Raw genomic sequence first — 18,769 nt, 5'->3', positions numbered from 1 at the left:
GCGAGATCAGGGAGGTAAAGGTGCAGCGAGATCAGGGAGGTAAAGGTGCAGCGAGATCAGGGAGGTAAAGGTGCAGCGAGATCTGGGCAGTAAAGGTGCAGCGAGATCAGGGAGGTAAAGGTGCAGCGAGATCAGGGAGGTAAAGGTGCAGCGAGATCAGGGAGGTAAAGGTGCAGCGAGATCAGGGAGGTAAAGGTGCTGCGAGATCAGGGAGGTAAAGGTGCAGCGAGATCAGGGAGGTAAAGGTGCAGCGAGATCAGGGAGATAAAGGTGCAGCGAGATCTGGGCAGTAAAGGTGCAGCGAGATCAGGGAGATAAAGGTGCAGCGAGATCAGGAAGGTAAAGTTGCAGCGAGATCTGGGCAGTAAAGGTGTAGCAAGATCAGGGAGGTAAAGGTGCAGCGAGAACTGGGAGGTAAAGGTGCAGCGAGATCTGGGAGATAAAGGTGCGGCGAGATCAGGGAGGTAAAGTTGCAGCGAGATCAGGGAGGTGAAGGTGCAGCGTGATCAGGGAGGTAAAGGTGCAGCAAGATCAGGGAGGTAAAGGTGCAGCGAGATCAGGGAGGTGAAGGTGCGGCGAGATCAGGGATTGAAGGTGCAGCGAGATCAAGGAAGTGAAGGTGCAGCGAGATCAAGGAAGTGAAGGTGCAGCGAGATCAAGGAAGTGAAGGTGCGGTGAGATCAAGGAGAAGGTGCTAAAAAAAAATTTACACTGAAAAGAAAACCCTAAAAATCCCAGAAAGTTATTAAAACAATGTAATTTTAAAAACTTATTAGAATAAACAAAAGATTTCCAAGATTTAAAGGACGACATATTACCATCTTGTCATCAAGAGCCATCAAGACATCCTCACTGTGTATGATTTCTATTTGCTGGTATTTATTGCTAATGGCATTAGTATGCACTGCATTTAAAATATAGCAAATGTTACACTAAAATAATTTGAAGCACTTGATATATCCAAGTGAGGCATACATAGCTGGTTGTACGTGCACCCAGCAGATGGCAGTAAAAATTCCTTTCCATCACCACCTTTATTATTCCTGTCCATCACCACCTTTATTATACGTATGGCAATCTCTGCTTGCATTTATACCTTTCAACTGAACAAAACTGCACATTGTATAATGTTCTGCTCTTTGCAATAAAATAAGAATGGTGGATTATATAGAAAGTCAATGAAATGGCTGCAAGTGAAAAAGTTGAATTTGTTACAATAACCTCCAGTTACCCCACCAACAATACTCGCTTCACGAGATCAATTACTGTAGTCTGAAAATTGCATGTGCTCGTAACTATTAAATGCTATTTATGATGCATGTTAATAGGCATTCTATTTCTACCATATTTCATATTATTCAGGATGGCATAGCACTAATATAGCTAAACAGATGTAAACAGACAAATGTGCTTGTGAGGGCTGGCAGGCACCTCCAACGCATGTCTGTGCATTTTTAAAGATACCCTTTTCCATCTTAGTCATTTGCAGTTTTTTCCACATCAATTATTGATGCTCACAATAAGAAACAGTATTTCTTACATATTTAACTTTAATTATAACCAATTTTGTCATGGATAGGCTGCCTGTGTTTATACATTTGTTAGGCCTTAGATCTATAAGGTTTTGTTGAAGTTCTTGGTGTATTCTTGTTCTCAAGTTGAACAAGTATCCTTGTTCTCAAGGATATCCAAAGGTTACAGTCAAAATGTTTGAAGGCATATTCTTTGGCTAACTCAACAGCTCTCTTGTGAATTTGGAAGCTAACATGAGATGAAATCCACATGAAATAATTCATTTTGTCAGGGACTGATAACCTGCATACATACAGTACAGTATACAGTTAGGCTGATATTGAGGTCCTCCCCAAGATTGACCTACTGACCCTCTCCAGGATGCAACCCCACAACAGTTTGTTGACTATTTACTACTAGGTGAATAAATAGGGTACCTATTTACTGTTAGATGAATAAGTAAGGTATCTATTTACTGCTAGGTGAATAAGAGGCATTAGGGGACAGGAAACGTGCTCAACCATTTCTGTCTCACCTGGGATTTGAATCCAGGATTCCCAATTTAGAGTCCAGAACAAAGTTTGACCTGTTCTCAGTCTCAAGAGACTGATGTAGAAAGTGTGTGTTGTTGGTCTACAAATAAAAATTCTCAAAATCTCTGGGAACAGGTCAAACTAGGAAAATGCATTACAATACATTACATATAAAAATCAGATCTTTATGCTCATCATTTCCCCATGAGATGTGGAACTCATGGGAACTGGAATCTACAACTTGGTTTGCAAAGCAGAATTTTCATGTACTTTTTTGGCACCCTAGTTTCCTTGCTTGAACCTATGGCCTCTAGTTGTTAAACCACTGCACTACGCAAAGCGCCTTCAGGCGCTCTGAGAGTTGTGCTATTTGTTTTTTAATTAGGCTATATTTTAATGGTTTTTTAATGTTTTCATCATTGTGTTTTGAAATTGAAATAATTGAGTTTGGAAATATTTTGACAATTACGTTACTTAAACATTTATAAAAAAAACAAAAATATGTCCTTGACAACTGCACTAAGAAGTTTTGCCAAAATCAGGTAAGCAGTGCAGTGGTTAACGATGGAGGTTTAAAATTCCTCGTCAACAATGTTGATTATGTCGTTATTTTACATGTGGTGCTCATATGCTCTTTCCTTATATTCTTTAGTTTGGCCATATTGAACACCTTTAGCCTTTCCTCACAGCTCATAGCATTCAAAAGCTATTTAGCAACATGTCTGCACACTTTCCAGTATACTGACAAGCTCTTGAGATGTAACCCCACAACATTCTGATTTCAGTCTCCCTAATGTTGTGAATAGTTTATTTAATATCAATCCATCCATTTATTAAAACACTGTAGATACAAAGAAAATGTGAAGGAATGGTGCCCAATCATTTTGACCACCATGGATTGAACACCAACCTGCACTGTACCAAGACTGCCCCTGTACCGACCAGTCCAAGTGGATGGGGATTAACTTGGATAGTAACGGAGAGAACACTGAACCAGCGGAGTAACAGGGAAAACATTAAACTAGGGCAGTAACAGTGAGAACAAGGAACTGGGAGAACACTGAACAGGGAGTAGACTAAACCCGGAGAATGATGGGGAACACTAAACCCGGAGAATGATGGGGAACACTAAACCCGGAGAATGATGGGGAACACTAAACCAGGACACTGAACTGAACTGGGCAAGATTATTTAAGGAGCAGGTCATCACACTGAGGAAAAGAAGTGTGATCGGTGAAGCTAAATTTTTCAAGGTCATGTCCTAGCATCTGTGCTATTTCTGTTCTGCATCACTAACCTAATCATGAGGTAGTTTATGTTAATGTTTGTCCTATGATTAATTTTTTATATAGGAGTGACACTGCTGGCCCCACCATGACGAGGGACCCAGCTGGCCCCCCGGTGACGAGAGATTCAGCTGGCACCATGGTGACGAGGGCCCCCACTGGCCACTCGGTGACGAGGGACGCTGCTGGACCCAAGGTGACGAGGTATGCTGCTGGCCCCACAGTGAGGGATATTTCTAGCCATTTATATTTTTGCATTTTGCTGACAATAAAAAGCTTGATTCAAAAGAATGTGGAAAATAAGTTATGTGCTCAAACATATTAATGATAAATTAAGTCTTTCAAAAATCACTCCAGAAATTTAGTACAGTACAGTACTGATGAATCTGGTTATAACCAAGAGAAGTTGTTTTTCAAGCAGTACCATCAGCACGAAACATCTCAAGTTTGGGCTGAAGTTATTTGTGACGTAAATTATGCATGACTGGCTTCATTTCAGTATATGAATGAACAAACAAGAATGTCATTTGTAAAAACACTTATGTCTTCCACTGGAACAGACAAATGTTCTTACAAATGACATTCTCAGCTTCTTTGGTGGTATTACATGGAGGTTCATGTTGAAACCCATAACTCCATTATATTATAAACGTACTACACATTCATTGTAATAAATATATTTCATGCATAACTCATCATTTATTCAAAGAACGAATCACAGTTCTGTTTCGATGGGGCACAGTTAAGCGGTACAAAGATGTGGCACAGTTAAGCGGTACAAAGATGTAATCAACAAAGCTTGCTTTCTAATCGTTAAAATCTTATATATCATTGGCTGCATTGGGTGGGGCTCATCCAGGCTGGGTTGTGTTTATAATAATTATAGTTTGGCAAGGCCGGCCGGCCAAGGAGCCGGTCAGTCGAGCGGACAGCACGCTGGACTTGTGATCCTGTGGTCCCGGGTTCGATCCCGGGCGCCGGCGAGAAACAGTGGGCAGAGTTTCTTTCACCCTATGCCCTTGTTACCTAGCAGTAAAATAGGTACCTGGGTGTTAGTCAGCTGTCGCGGGCTGCTTCCTGAGGGTGGAGGCCTGGTCGATGACCGAGCTGCGGGGACACTAAAGCCCCGAAATCATCTCAAGATAACCTCAAGATAAGGTTGGGTAGGTTTTGAAGTCCATTGGCAAACTATCTTGGATACAAAGTGATGTGTGCACTAGATTAGGATGGGTAGGGAAGGTTTTAAAATATGTTGGAGAACTATCTTGGGTACAAATTTTCCTTATCAATTTCAACATGAGTACATGCTGTAGAGTCAAGTCTGGTTTTTGCATTCAACACTGTGCCACCAGTTCTTGAAATGTATTTAATGTAAATACAGTGTGCTTTTCTCAAATTTAATCATTCCTAATCCAAGATTCGGCAAATTTTGAAATTATTTATGCTCCATCAAACATTTAAACACTTGAGTAGCCTACTTATAAGCATGCAAGGTTTTTGTCTGTTACATACAGTACTGTACATGCATGACTGTTTTACAGCAAGATTCTGAAACATCCCAGCCAAGTGATGCGACCTCACACAAGCCAACAAATGATCCTAGCCACTAGTCAAGACTATCGTCTTGCTACAATACTTTTAGAACTTCTTTACATTTCCTCTGCATTGAATAATGTGTTTCATGCATATCTGTTAAAAACCTATGGTACCTATAGTTTGACAAGGGTTATTTAGAACATGCTCTTTCCAACTATATTAATGTCCAAAATTAAAAGGAATTTAATGGTACAAGTTTTAAGGTTCTGCAAGCCTCACCAAGCTGTGTTCAGCATATGAAACATCTATAAATCTTTGTACATACCGTCTGTATGAAACAACCTGAATTCATAACGAGGGAGGAAACCGATGAAAGTACTGAGCTTGGAAAATAACTTCAATACGTATTCCAAGCGACAAAACTTTTTTAATATAAAATACTTTATTTGGCAATTCAAAGCGGCATTCTAATAACTCATGTTTCATAACCAATGCTTTGAACAGTGCTAGAGTTAATGACTTAAGATAAATTTACCAGAAAATGAGTTTGTGGCCTACAACTGTATACCCAAATAACACAACACCCACGAATTTGCATATAACGTTCTCACGATCCTTAACTCGTTTAAGGGTGCTCAAATTACATATTCATTTTTTTTTGTCGATGTGTAATACACAACGTTTAATTCAAGGTGTCAACGCAGCTTCCGATACTTCTCACTCCGCAGAAACGTTATCAAACTCTCAAACGTCCAAGTATTCACTGTTCAAATTTCTGCCTTTACTTACTCTTATCCATTATTAAAGGTTTAATTTTGGCCCTCATATATTCTTATATTTTCAACATCTTTACAAAACACTATGCATAAAGGGCTCAATGTCCACACTGCATAGACCGACGAATCCACACACACAGTTCAATACGATTTTTAAACCCACCGTAACAAAATTATCTAACAGTGTCAACATTTAAAGCAAGTGCCTTTTGACTCCAATTTATAGATAGCTAGATCACCAAGACATGACCAAAAAAATAAAAAAAATCCAATTTTGAGTTGTCAACTAAACAAAAATTATGCAAATCAAAATAAGATACAAAATATTCTCAGGGCCTTGAGTCAGTCAACTTGTTGCTCAAGAGCTCAGCAAGTGTGGTGCACAGTGCACAGCATCATCACTGTGGGGCTATAGTGCTGCTCGCCCCCTGAGAGCGTGAGACAAGAGGTGGTAGAGGGAGTGTAAGAGGGGTAAGAGAGTGTAAGAGGGGGAGGAGGTGGGCCACAGGTAAGACTCCTCTGGCGCACAGTGTAAACAATGGAGCCTGGGCCAGCCAGCCAGCCAGCCACCCCTCCACCAAACCTCCACACTCTACCCAGAGTTTACCCTTACCGCCTCACCCCACCAAGGATAACGAACTAGCAAGTGCGAGTCCACAGTCGAGCGAACGTCCACACGCAGCTTTACTGCCACTTGTCACCGGCAGAGATAATGTTCAATAACACATGCGAGCTTGACGCCATTTGCACCCCGCACATCCTATGTCTGCACAACACACCGGGTTTTAATGTCCATTTGCACGCAAACTAGGCCACTCGCGCCGCTATCTCCCTATCTGCCGTCCTCGTCGGTCCTTTGCCATGTTATTTACCACATATGTAGTTAGAGTAAAGGGCTACATAGCTGGAAAATGCACCTTAAATTCACAGGGTTCATATTTACCTAGGAAAATGCGCTCACAAAAGCTGTAGGGTCACGTGACCATGTACCGCGGCGCGCATGCGCACCAGGGTCCTGACGTCACGGTAACGTTTTCTTTGATCAGTTCACTCAGGCACTCTCGCCTCCTCGGCACCTCCCGCATGCACTCTTCACCTATGTTAATCAATACCAAATAAACCTACACGACATACTATTACACTGTAATGAGCCTTATGGTAGGGGCATATGGTGCACGAGAGGCCGTCGTATACCTAGGAACCCTCGGCATTTACGCCGTGTGAAATTGCTTAATTTTTCTTCTCGGAAAGCCCGAGGGCGAGATAACTCATCCAAGCTCATCAACACTTCCGGAACTAGTCATGCAATGGATAGGCAATATCTCATAAGCAATTCTAAATGATACCGATAACATTTTATCCCTTTTTTATGCAGTATCTATATTTGAAACATGCTTAACTGCCACTAAATATCAATTGCCAGTAACCACTCCTTTAGTTATTTTGTGTTGACCTGAAGACCTCAACACACCCACTCCCACGCAACAATTTTTATATATATATAAATTTCATTTCCCCTCCAACTTTGAATGCGCTAGGGACGGAAATGACTACTTTATGAATGAATAGTTCCTCGGAAAGATGCGAAACGAAATGTTTAATAAATCCTTTTCACTTGCAAATTAGAAATCTGCATTTCAGGGTATTTGTTACCTTGACACCGTGTTAACGATTTCAAGAGTTGTACTCCCGCAGTCTGGCCAATGGCCAGCTCTTACTCACCTAGATGGGTACAGCCGGAAATTTTGCCTTCGTGGCCCACAGGACCACGTTCAAAATCACGCCCTTGCTCCTGATGTTAGGTCTATACAGAGTAGTTAAAGCTTATCATCAATCAGTTAAAAACTTTATTCATAACTTGTTTTACATTCATAATGAAGTTATCTTACACTCACAATTTTAGTAATAATAACAGCATAACATATAATCGTTATATCTTATATCTTTAAGAGAGAATATTTATCTGTCCAAGGTTAGAGACTAAATGCTTGGGGGCTAGCCTCACTTAACTTTCCAAGATGACACAAAAGTGGTATGGGACTGTCATAGATCGGTCATGGACGGCCCCAGTGTCAATATATATACTTCTGGCTTATATTCTTATTGTCTTCCCCACCCTAGGTTGAACTACTGATCTTCCCCAGGATACAACCTACAACAGTTTCCTAACTCCAGGGTACCTATATATTTACTGCTAGGTGAACAGAGACATTAGGTACGTGAAAGGCAAGGTGCCCATCCATGTCTGTCCCTCCGCGGGAATCAAACGCAGAATCCCTGATTGTGAGTCCAGTACGAAGCCAGCATGTACACAGAGACACTTTGTGTTCAAGTCTGGATCAGTTGTACAATCCCAATTTCCTGAGGTATTATTAAAGGTTACTGATTTATTACCAGAGTGATCGAGCTATATGTGAGGCTATATGTCCAATGTATCGTTATACAAATTATTATTATTATTCATTCTCAACGTTCAAAAACGGTAGCACCTAACCTGACCAACCTGAGGACTCGCGAACAGAAAACGGGACTATGTAAATATCACGAACCGCTACCATTTTCTTGTCCATCAGTTTTTGGTCTTAAGTAAAGTATATGTCAAACTGTGACGTGCTATAACGAGAACATGTTAGCTGGAGGTTGATTCCAGAGATTTCTACAACCATCCCAGGTAATGTGAAGGTGGAAGCCTGATGGATCTTCTGCAGCTTAAGATTACCATGAAGAAAATTCCCAATATACAGATACTAATTCTAGCCAAGCCTAAGCCATAGTAGCACCATCTAAGAATCTGCTGATGTTATCGGATGAGTAATAGATATGTAACTCGATCTTAATTCATGCATGGTAGTATGATGATATATGGAATAGCTATTGAATAGTCGTGTCTAAGATGTAAATTTTGTTGAAGTTCTTGGTGTTTTTTCATGCCACTGCATATAAACAATTTAATGTTATGATAAACTCCGTTAACAAACCACCTGTCCTCGTCGATTCCTGTCCTCGTCGAGGCCACTATAGGGAAATAGTGGCTCTCAGGTAAATGACTCAGCAATTATATCATGCATTAGCAGGCCATGGGATACTCATCATAGTCATCATCATACATCATTCTCACCTGAGGACCATCATTTCTAGTGACCGCGATAATTCATTGTGTCGGGGGACAGGCAGCCAGAGTGTATTCATACACATTAGGCTTATATCGAGGTCTCTCCCTCACCAAGGATGAGAGGGGGAAGTCGAATGAGTCAAGTTACTGACCCCCATTCCCAAGGATGCAACCCCACAACAAGCTGACTAACTCCTGAGCACCTACTTACTGCTAGGTGAACAGAGGCATTAAGTGATAGGAAATACATCCAACCATTTCTATCCCACCCGGGATTCAACCCCGGAATTCTGGATTGTGAGTCGAGAACGAACCCGACAGTACTAGCGGGACCCCTAGGGGGTAATTCCTACACTACCGATGGACACGAAGCAGCCCGTCCTCCAAACAAAGATCCAAAAGTGATTCCATGCACCCGCCAAACCCCTTGCTTATGAATGAAAAGCGGTTTACACACGACTCACAACTGCTGACGTTCGAACATATCCGGAACAAGTGCTTCACTGACGAATTTTGTTCGAACCACAACGCTATAAATGCTTTACCCACGTACTGCAAATACAAATAATCGCCAACAGAACCTAAACACCTAACCTATGCCTATATATGCACAATATGCTAATATATTATAATATTAATTTATACTTGAGAAAATTCCCGTTTTGAATGAACAGCATGTTAAAATTTATAAATGCGTCTGTGGGGTCGACCGCTGAATGTAATGGACTTGAGTCGAGGATGGGTTGCACGAAGACATCGACGGCTGGTCAATTAAGGCAACTAAATACCATTATTTCTAAGTTTTCTATTTTCACTTAAATTTTGAACTTTACATTTATTCCTTCGGCGGATAGGCGCCTTCATGAATTCATCATCCTGTGGGGAAGTTCAAGTTCAAGTATGTTTATTGAGACAAGAAAAAATACATCTCAAATGAATAGAGTAGCTTAGGAAAGAGAGATACTTGGGAAAAGTATCTCTTGTTTTCTGTCTTACATTGTGGATTGTTGAGCTTCAAGCTGTTGCACCTGGTGCGAGTTGCGATGGACTGTGCTCTCTCTATATATAGATATATCACATCCATATATGCATATATATACTATATACAAAAAATTTGCCGTGTCCACCATAAAACTAATAGTACACAATGTGAACATTACTGCCGGCAACAGATCATTTTTGTACGTTCGATTAAATGGTTGTTGTAAGGTTATCGATGTTGTCAATAGTTTATTGTGCACAATTGTTCTCATCCCTTGAGCGGTAGTTTATTGTGCACAATCGTACTCATCCTGGGAGCAGTCGCGCATGCATATATATAAGGATTAACAGGGCACAAAAGATCTTGTGCACCACTTCATTGTTTATACTATAATACCAGAAAGTACTACAGGGTCCACATATTTATAGCACAATTACCTGTAGCAGATAAAAATATGTGTTAAGAAATTTGATTAGCTATGGAAATCATAGCCACCTAATTGTGCTGATCTCAGTGAGTTGTTTGTTGCTGTATTAGATTCAGCGACTGGGAACAGAAAGTTGCAAGTAGCACGGGCTATGGTGAGCCCGTAGTGGACTTACCTGGCACGGGAGCGGCAAAGTAGCACGGGCTACGATGAGTCCGTAGTGGACTTACCTGGCACAGGAGTGGTAAGTAGCACGGGCTATGGTGAGCCCGTAGTGGACTTACCTACCACAGGAGCGGCAAGTAGCACGGGCTATGGTGAGCCCGTAGTGGACTTACCTAGCACAGGAGCGGCAAGTAGCACGGGCTATGGTGAGCCCGTAGTGGACTTACCTGGCGCAGGAGCGGGGCTGTAACACGACATTAATCACTTTTTAAGTAGGCCGGGGATGGCGCCTCGCCCTTGGCCTGGACGACCTCGACCAGATATACCGGCTTCCTTCCCTGCAGGGTGTGCAGCCTAGCCATTCCCAGAGTTGCCGCAGCCAGACAGTAAACAAAGCCTGTGGAGTTAAAATGTATAGGTCCACAAAGACGATTATGCTGATCCAGTGTTCTTATATATATATATATTTTTAAGAGTTATTGGTTCATGATAAGATAAGATGAGCTGTGATAAGGGATCGAAAAACCGAAAGAATAAAAGGAAACGATGGATGGCCAAATGGGTCAAGCGAGGCAGCTCCTATTTATATTCACCCAAACTCATTCATATATTATTTATGTCTATATAATATATATCTATGCTGCGCTTGAAACACTGCCCCCCCCCCCTTCATATTATGTTACCCTGAAATTTGTTGGTAATTCAACCTTATTTCCAAACCAGTATTTACCCAGGTCTTTCCTAAATCTAAACTTACCCAATTTATATCCATTTGTTTGGTGTTCTAGTTTGTGTTGATATATCTGAAGTCTGTTCACAAGAGTCGATAGTTATCTCTCCTCTTATACCACCCTGATTAAAAAAATGTAAATACTGTAGCCCAAAACTAAAATAATTAATTATATAGGTTTTATGTGTATATTCAACTTTCTAATTGGTAAAAGCCGAAATACGTCTTTAAACAACTTTACGGCCGCTGAAGGAACATTATTTAATCTAAAAATATATTTCAACAAAACAAAAGTAACATATAAGTGTATTAGTAAGCCAAGTTGTGAATGTATTAGTTGGCTGTAGTGCAATAATTGTGGATTGATTATTTATTTATAGAAGAGTGATGAAAGGTATCCTGAAATCTCCACAATGAAATGATGTATGTCTTTATTTACTTTCAGATAGATAGTTATGTGTGTGTGTGTGTGTGTGTGTGTGTGTGTGTGTGTGTGTGTGTGTGTGTGTGTGTGTGTTGGTGGTGGTGATAACCATATCTACCAGTTAATAAAAGCTGCTCATATTTTTGTAATCTCTCGCACACATACTCACTTAAATATTGCCAATGAATGGACTCACCTTCTCACCGCATGCGCAACATATATCAACAAACAGCCTCAGAGAAGATTATAAAACAAGGGGAATGAGGTATAGCGATATCTGTCAAGAGTCAAGTTGCCAGCTAGAGTGAAAGGTGGAAGGCCCTCAGTACGGCTGCATGCACTGGTGATGAAGCTCGCTCTTACTTACTTTTGAAGCAAAAGTTCATGCCATGTCTGAACTCAATTGTTTCGCGGGCCTTTTCTCCGTTAAAACAAAAAAGAGGGCGTCCAACTCATTGAAGGTGAGTGAACTAGATGTTCTAGGGAGTGAGCAGTGAGTTATAACTGCGGTACGATATGTTTCCATATTAACGCCCTTACTTTCTATTACTTAAAAGTCTCCCCTCGTATGATATCACTTCTTAGATATCAAACTACTTTTGACAAAAGACAAAATATGTAGCATCTTTGCCTACGTTGACAGGTATGAATGTTTCTGTGGTCATATTTTTAAGAAAAAAAAAATGTACTACGCATTAGCAAACAAATATTTTATCTCCTTATAGATCTCTGATTTATAAAATAAAACACAACAGTGCTTATTACACTTAAGTTATGATTATAGTCAGTTGTTAATTACTAATTATTTCTTTCTTCGTCTTTTTGTTCTAATGTAAGAATATAGATTTAATTGTCACTCGTTACATGAGATTCTGTTTTGAATATGAAGATAGTTGCCAAGCATTCTAATATGTTACACGCTAGGGAGCACACACAGGGGAATTGACAGGGGTGGACAAAGACAAACTATTTATCATGGGTAGAACACGAACAAGGGGACACAGGTGGAAACTTGGTACCCAAATGAGCCACAGAGACATTAGCAAGATTTTTTTTTTAAGTGCCAGCTAGCTAGAGTAGTTAACAGATGGTTTAGTTTAGTTCATTTATTATGAACCCCCATACCCATCTTGTGGGCGGTAGTGGAAAGGGTTACAGAGGCACATAATGGGCTCAGGGACTGAACCCCACAATTAATCTGCACACCAGTTGAGAGGCGGGACCAAAGAGCCAAAGCTCAGCCCTCGCAAGCACAACTAGGCGAGTATAGTCAACTGGGTAAGAATACCTAAAGGACAGAAAGCAAAGCGTGACAGGGAGGTGTTGAACTCGAGGAATGTGACAAGACGTGCGGGTTCCCAGAGTGGCATTGGATATAATTCCACCACCAACGCCAGAGGCACTCATGCACAAGGTAACATCAGCGGCATGTGCGAAGCTGGCAAACATCAGAACAGGCCTAAAATCTGTACCGTGTAAAGCACAAAACCAAAATTTTAAAATGCGTGGGTTTGCAACAAATTAGTGCTAAACCTAACAGGGATAAGTTACGATAATAGGTTAATGAAACTAAATCTCAATCATAGAGGAGTGAAAATAAGGCATATGATCACAGCATACAAGATATTGAGGAGAATAGACAAAGTGGACAAGGACAGCCTCATTTTTTTTAAACTTCGAGAAAGTAAGACAAGAGGCTGTAAGTAGAATCTGGAAACACAAATATGCCGAAGTAAGAAAATACTCTTACCCTGTACAATACACAGGACTAACACATGGAATACTATGAACAAAGAGGTCCTGGCAGCCACTTCCATCCACACAATTGAAGGCCACATTCGACAAAGAATTTGAACGACAGAAAAACTTTAAATGTAACGCAACACGTACAACAAGCCTAATAGGCGGGGGCATAAAGAGCTACTAGATCTTACCTTCCCGCTGTCACTGTTAGTGTTCCTATATGTTCCTACCTATATGTTCCAAACTCTGCTCACCTCTCATTATACTACACGCTAATCTATCCCTATCTTACATATGGTATCTGTGCATGAGATGGGATTCAACCACTGCAAATTACCTCAAGCCTATCATCATCCAGCAAAAATCTGCTATCAGAACAATAACAAACTCTGCTTTCAGACAACACTCAGCTCCCCTGTTTAAATCCCTAAACATAAACTCACTCCACACATTCTCTTGTGGCATTTACATTTACAAAAAACCCTGTTTTTAAATACAAATTCTGATCTGAAGCTCTCCCTGGACAGATGTAATAGAAACCATAATTTCCGCACCAAAAATAAATATATCTTTGATATCCCCAGAGTCAAACTAAATCTGCGTAAAAACTCTATGCTAATATAGGTATCTAGTTTATGGAACTCACTCCCTAACAAATTGAAAAACTCTCCAACCTACGCCTCATGAAAAAATAAAATATATATGTACTTAATTTCATTCTTATAGTTTCCTTCCTTAAGTGCCTTAAACTCGCACTGTATCTTGTGTTACCCACTTCCTCAATATATGTGCCTAAGCCATTCAACTTCACCATTATAATCACTGATATCATCTTATATCATGGTTGTTATATTGATCACATATTTAACTACATTATACCTAGAAATAATCCTCAAATTATGCTGCGATGTACCTGCCGATAATCCTCAAATTTTACTATAATGTACCTATTAATCTTCGTAAAATTTTATTATAATGTAATGTAAAATTTATTATAATGTAAGTTGTAATGTACCTGTTAACATTTCTCAATTTTGCTAGAAATTACCTACTTAAAATTATCTGTTAGATTAAGGACCTGCCCGAAACACTATACGTGTTAGTGGCTTTACGAGAATGTAAAAAGTATCAGTGTTATGTACTCTCATAAACCCAATGTACTTTCTTGAATATATATAAAATTAGTAAATCGTAAACCCAGCCAACACTCAGAAACACACCAACACGAACAAACATTATCATGAATCTGTACACCGGTTGATTGACAGAAGGCGAGACCAAAGAGCCCAAGCTCAACCCCCCCCCCCCCCCCCCCCGGCAAGCACAACTAGGTAAGTACACCCCAAGAGTAACGGTAAGGGGCGAGAAGTCAATCTGGTGAACAGTAACGAGTGGAGTACCACAAAGATCGGTGTTGGGACCAGCTCTATTTCTAATAAATGTATTAAATGACATGTCTTCAGGAGTAGAGTCCTATATGTCGATAAGACCTTCTACTCCCCAAGCCCGGCCGATTTACAAATTATTACAAATTAGATTATTATTAGATTATATTTGTTTATTTATGTATTTATTAATTTACAAGTAGGTACAATGGGTTTGTGAGAGTACATATTGGTATTTTACATTCTTGTAGAGCCACAAACACACATAGCATAAATAAAACAGAATAATAAATAAAAACAGAATATATTAGGGAGAGAAGTAGCGAAATCAGACTCTAATCAGACTAATCAGACTCTAATCAGACTCAGCTTGTCTTAGGTATAACAAATTCGAAGGTAGAAGATATGACAGAACTCAGAGATGTCAAGGGAGATGAAACAGAAAACGAGGAGAGGTGTGCAACAATAAACATGGCAACAGTTACAAACTGCACAGATGAAATGACATATGAAAGAGAACTTAATATACCCATATTTTACTTACCGAAGATAATACACAAGGTTAAGTTTACCCAATGTTGAAGTTCAAGATATTTTATTAAATCATCATTTAAATCTGTATATAATGATTTATAATAACAATAGTTTGACCTTGGGAAGACCTCGATATAAGCCTAACGTATAATAATTATTATTATATATGTTATAAAATAATAACGTATAATAATTATTATTATATAATATGTTATTATAAAATAATAACGTATGATAATTATTATACGTTAGGTTACCCTGCAAGACCTGACTAGCTCCATCTATGTACTGTTAGGTGAAAAGAGGCATTAGGTGATAGGAAACATGCCCAGCTATTTCTGTCCCGGCCGGAATTGGAACTCATCATTCCCGACAGTGAGTCGAGAACGAACCCCACTGTACTCAAGAGATCCTGTTGATGTGCTTTTATTTTTGGTTTGAGAGGACGTACTCATCTAGTTGTGCTTACGGGGATTGAGCTTTGGCTCTGGTCCCGCCCCTCAACCGTCAATCAACTGGTATACAGGTTCCTGAGCTTCTCGAGCTCTATCATATCTCCACTTGAAACTGTGTATGGAGTCAGCCTCCACCACATCACTTCCTAGTGCATTCCATTTACTAATTACTGTGACACTGAAAAAGTTCTCCCTAATGTCTCTAATACGTATTCATGTGTTTTTGCTCATAAAAGCCCACGTTAACTTATAATTCTACTCTGTATCATACCCAAAATAGCACACTGCCAGTAAATTTCCTTCCTGTCATTGTTTTCCCTTTCATTCTGTTCGGTGATGTGCAACACAAACAGCCTCATATACTGGGTGTCTCAACACTTCTTTGTTAGAGGTAGCTTATTGTGCACCTCATACTCATCCTGTGAGGCTCATTGTGCACTCATACTCATCCTGTGAGGCTTATTGTGCACCCATACTCAGCCTGTGAGGCTCATTGTGCACCCAGCTCATCCTGTGAGGCTTATTGTGCACCCATACTCATCCTGTGAGGCTTATTGTGCACCCATACTCATCTTGTGAGGCTCATTGTGCACCCAGTTCATCTTGTGAGGTTTATTGTGCACCCAGCTCATCCTGTGAGGCTTATCGTGCACCCATACTCATCTTGTGAGGCTTATTGTGCACCCAGCTCATCCTGTGAGGCTTATTGTGCACCCATACTCATCTTGTGAGGCTTATTGTGCACCTATACTCATCTTGTGAGGCTTATTGTGCACCCATACTCATCTTGTGAGGCTCATTGTGCACCCAGTTCATCTTGTGAGGCTTATTGTGCACCCATACTCATCCTGTGAGACTTATTGTGCACCCATACTCATCCTGTGAGGCTCATTGTGCACCCAACTCACCTTGTGAGGCTTATTGTGCACCCATACTCATCCTGTGAGACTTATTGCGCACTCCAGTACTCATCCTGTGAGTCGTGGAATATTACACGACTTGATAAAGGTCCAGGACGGACCGAAATGTCGTCGATTCCTCATTTTTCTGATGTGTGGGTTGGGTGTCAACTCTTCAGTCTCGTTATTGTAACTCATTGTCTGCATGTACGTGTTAACCGGCGATGTACGTGTTATCCGGCGATGTTCGTGTTATCCGGCGATGTACGTGTTATCCGGTCAGTCACGTACATCATCCGCTGAACTAGAACATTATTAACCAGGTTAGTTACGCATCATGTAATGTTTAAGAGGACCTGTAGCGCAGTGGTTATAGTGCTGTCGATTCACAACCAAATGATTCTGGGTTCGATGCTCGAACTGGATGTAAAAGTTCGATCAGTGGTCGATCAGTAAAAGTGGATCAGTGTTGCAATTGCTTATGCCCCATAAGTATAGATAATGGTTGTTATTCCACAACTTTTCCTAGATAGTCCTAGGAAAGACATCTTGAAGGTACATGAAGGCTGCCGACTTCTCATCTAGAGTTCTGATACAGTGTTAATTCAGTCGTGTCAAACTCATCAATCTAGATTATACGAGAAGAGATGCCAGATGTCATAATCATCAAAGAGATTGGCAAGATTCGCGTGAGGTATATGATGATGATGATGATGATGTGGAATTAATTTATAGAGGGAAAGGAAATATCTTGTTATATAAATTGGAGAAGTATAGATTCTGGAAATACGTGGGATAAATACCGGTTTGGAAACTGGGTTGTTGAATTATGGGACAAATTATCTGGTAGACTCATAATCACGGGTTCCTCACGTGGGAAGCGGAAACGTGTGCAGAAAGACATTATATTCAGTTTAGGCAACATGACGTCAGATGATGACATCATTTGTGGGGACACTATTTCATTTTGTCGGGGACAGGCAGCCTTTGTATGTAAATACGTTTGACATCGAGGTCCCTTTTCCCCTAAGGTCGGAATACTTCATGACCCTCCCCAGAATACAACTCCCTAACAATTGACTAATTTCCTTTACTGCTAGGTTGACAGTGGCATTCGGTGATGGGAAACGTGCCCAGCTATTTATGTTCTTGCACGGATTCGAACCCGGTATTCCAGATTGTGAGTCGAAAACGAACCCAACTGTACCACCGAGACGTAACTTTATAAATAAGGGTCCCGGTAGAACACTCGCGTTCGTTCTCGACTCACAATCGAGAATTCTGGGGTTCGAATCCCGGGCGGGACAGAAATGATTGGGTGCATAAGGTTAAAAGTTACTGTATGTATATTCTGGCTCCGTGTCACCCGACGTAATGAATAATTAATAGTTGTTTTTACTATTTATTAAAGCACCTTATTATCTATAATGATATCTTTTTTGTTTAATCTTTCTTGATTACATATAATTACTATAAATTAAAATGAAACTTGTCTAAAAGAGTCAAAATAACTGTTAACGTATGTAAACGATTTAATCTGTAAGGTTTCCATTTTACGTCTGACGACATTTTGCGTGTCATATATAATGTGAGGCTTCCGGCCTTTTCGCCTCCACGTGGGGGAGTGTCTGGTTAGTTAGTTTAGTTCATTTATTATGCACCCCATACCCATCTTGTGGGCGGTAGTGGAAAGGGTTACAGAGGCACATAATGGGCTCAGGGACTGAACCCCACAATTCATTTAGCTAAGCAAGTTACAATCTTGATGAGCTAGTTACAAAATTCAGTATAAGTCGTCACCTCAACAATGGGTTCGAGATCGACCACAAGTACAGTTTCTAAATTAAGCAACTGACATATGTGGAGAGTTAGTGTAAATTGATATGTTTGTCCTGCACACCGCCTCCCCCCCATCCAGTGGGCAGCAGTGGATAGGTTACAATCACTCTTAGTTACTACCTACAGTTAGCAAACTAGGGATATTTGGCTAAAATTTCTGGTAGCAGATCATTTTGAATTAAATATTGACACATCGTTGGTACATTGGTTATAGAATTGTCTCTGAATTCACGTATCATTTCGCACTCCATCACATAGTGACGGAGGGTGTGCGAATAATTTTGTTGACACAGTTTACATTTGGTCAGATCTACATCGGCAGATAATGAGAATTCCCAGAGATACTTGTAACCGAGTCTAAGCCGAGCAGTAGTAACATCTAGAAGTCTGTTGATTTTATTGGATGAACCATAGATGTGTAGCTCCTCTTG

The 18,769-nt window shown here is 40.4% G+C and overlaps 2 protein-coding genes across 5 annotated transcripts in view; one reads left to right on the top strand and one right to left on the bottom strand.

The window, feature by feature from the left end:
• lig (ubiquitin-associated protein-like lingerer) overlaps window positions 1–6,743 on the bottom strand; it is a 56,940-nt gene extending 50,197 nt beyond the window's left edge. The window contains exon 1 of the mRNA XM_069319331.1: window positions 6,587–6,743. The gene's annotated coding sequence lies outside the window, so the exon portion shown is untranslated. The remainder of the gene's footprint in view (window positions 1–6,586) is intronic.
• Window positions 6,744–11,770: 5,027 nt separating this feature from the next.
• The window catches only part of LOC123775069 (uncharacterized), a 28,269-nt gene continuing 21,270 nt past the window's right edge, over window positions 11,771–18,769 (top strand). The window contains exon 1 of one of the 4 annotated variants that reach the window (XM_045769892.2): window positions 11,771–11,944. In XM_045769892.2, the coding sequence (XP_045625848.1) occupies window positions 11,873–11,944 (72 nt within the window). In that variant the 5' untranslated portion in view covers window positions 11,771–11,872. Of the gene's footprint in view, window positions 11,945–16,638; window positions 16,823–18,769 lie in introns of those variants that run through there. The other 3 variants (XM_045769897.2, XM_069319327.1, XM_069319326.1) reach the window with 3 other exon arrangements.

Source organism: Procambarus clarkii, chromosome 92 (genome assembly GCF_040958095.1).
Source record: "Procambarus clarkii isolate CNS0578487 chromosome 92, FALCON_Pclarkii_2.0, whole genome shotgun sequence".
NCBI classification, from domain to species: domain Eukaryota; kingdom Metazoa; phylum Arthropoda; class Malacostraca; order Decapoda; family Cambaridae; genus Procambarus; species Procambarus clarkii.
Note: the sequence above shows the minus strand (reverse complement) of the source record. Positions and strands in the feature narration are given on the sequence as shown.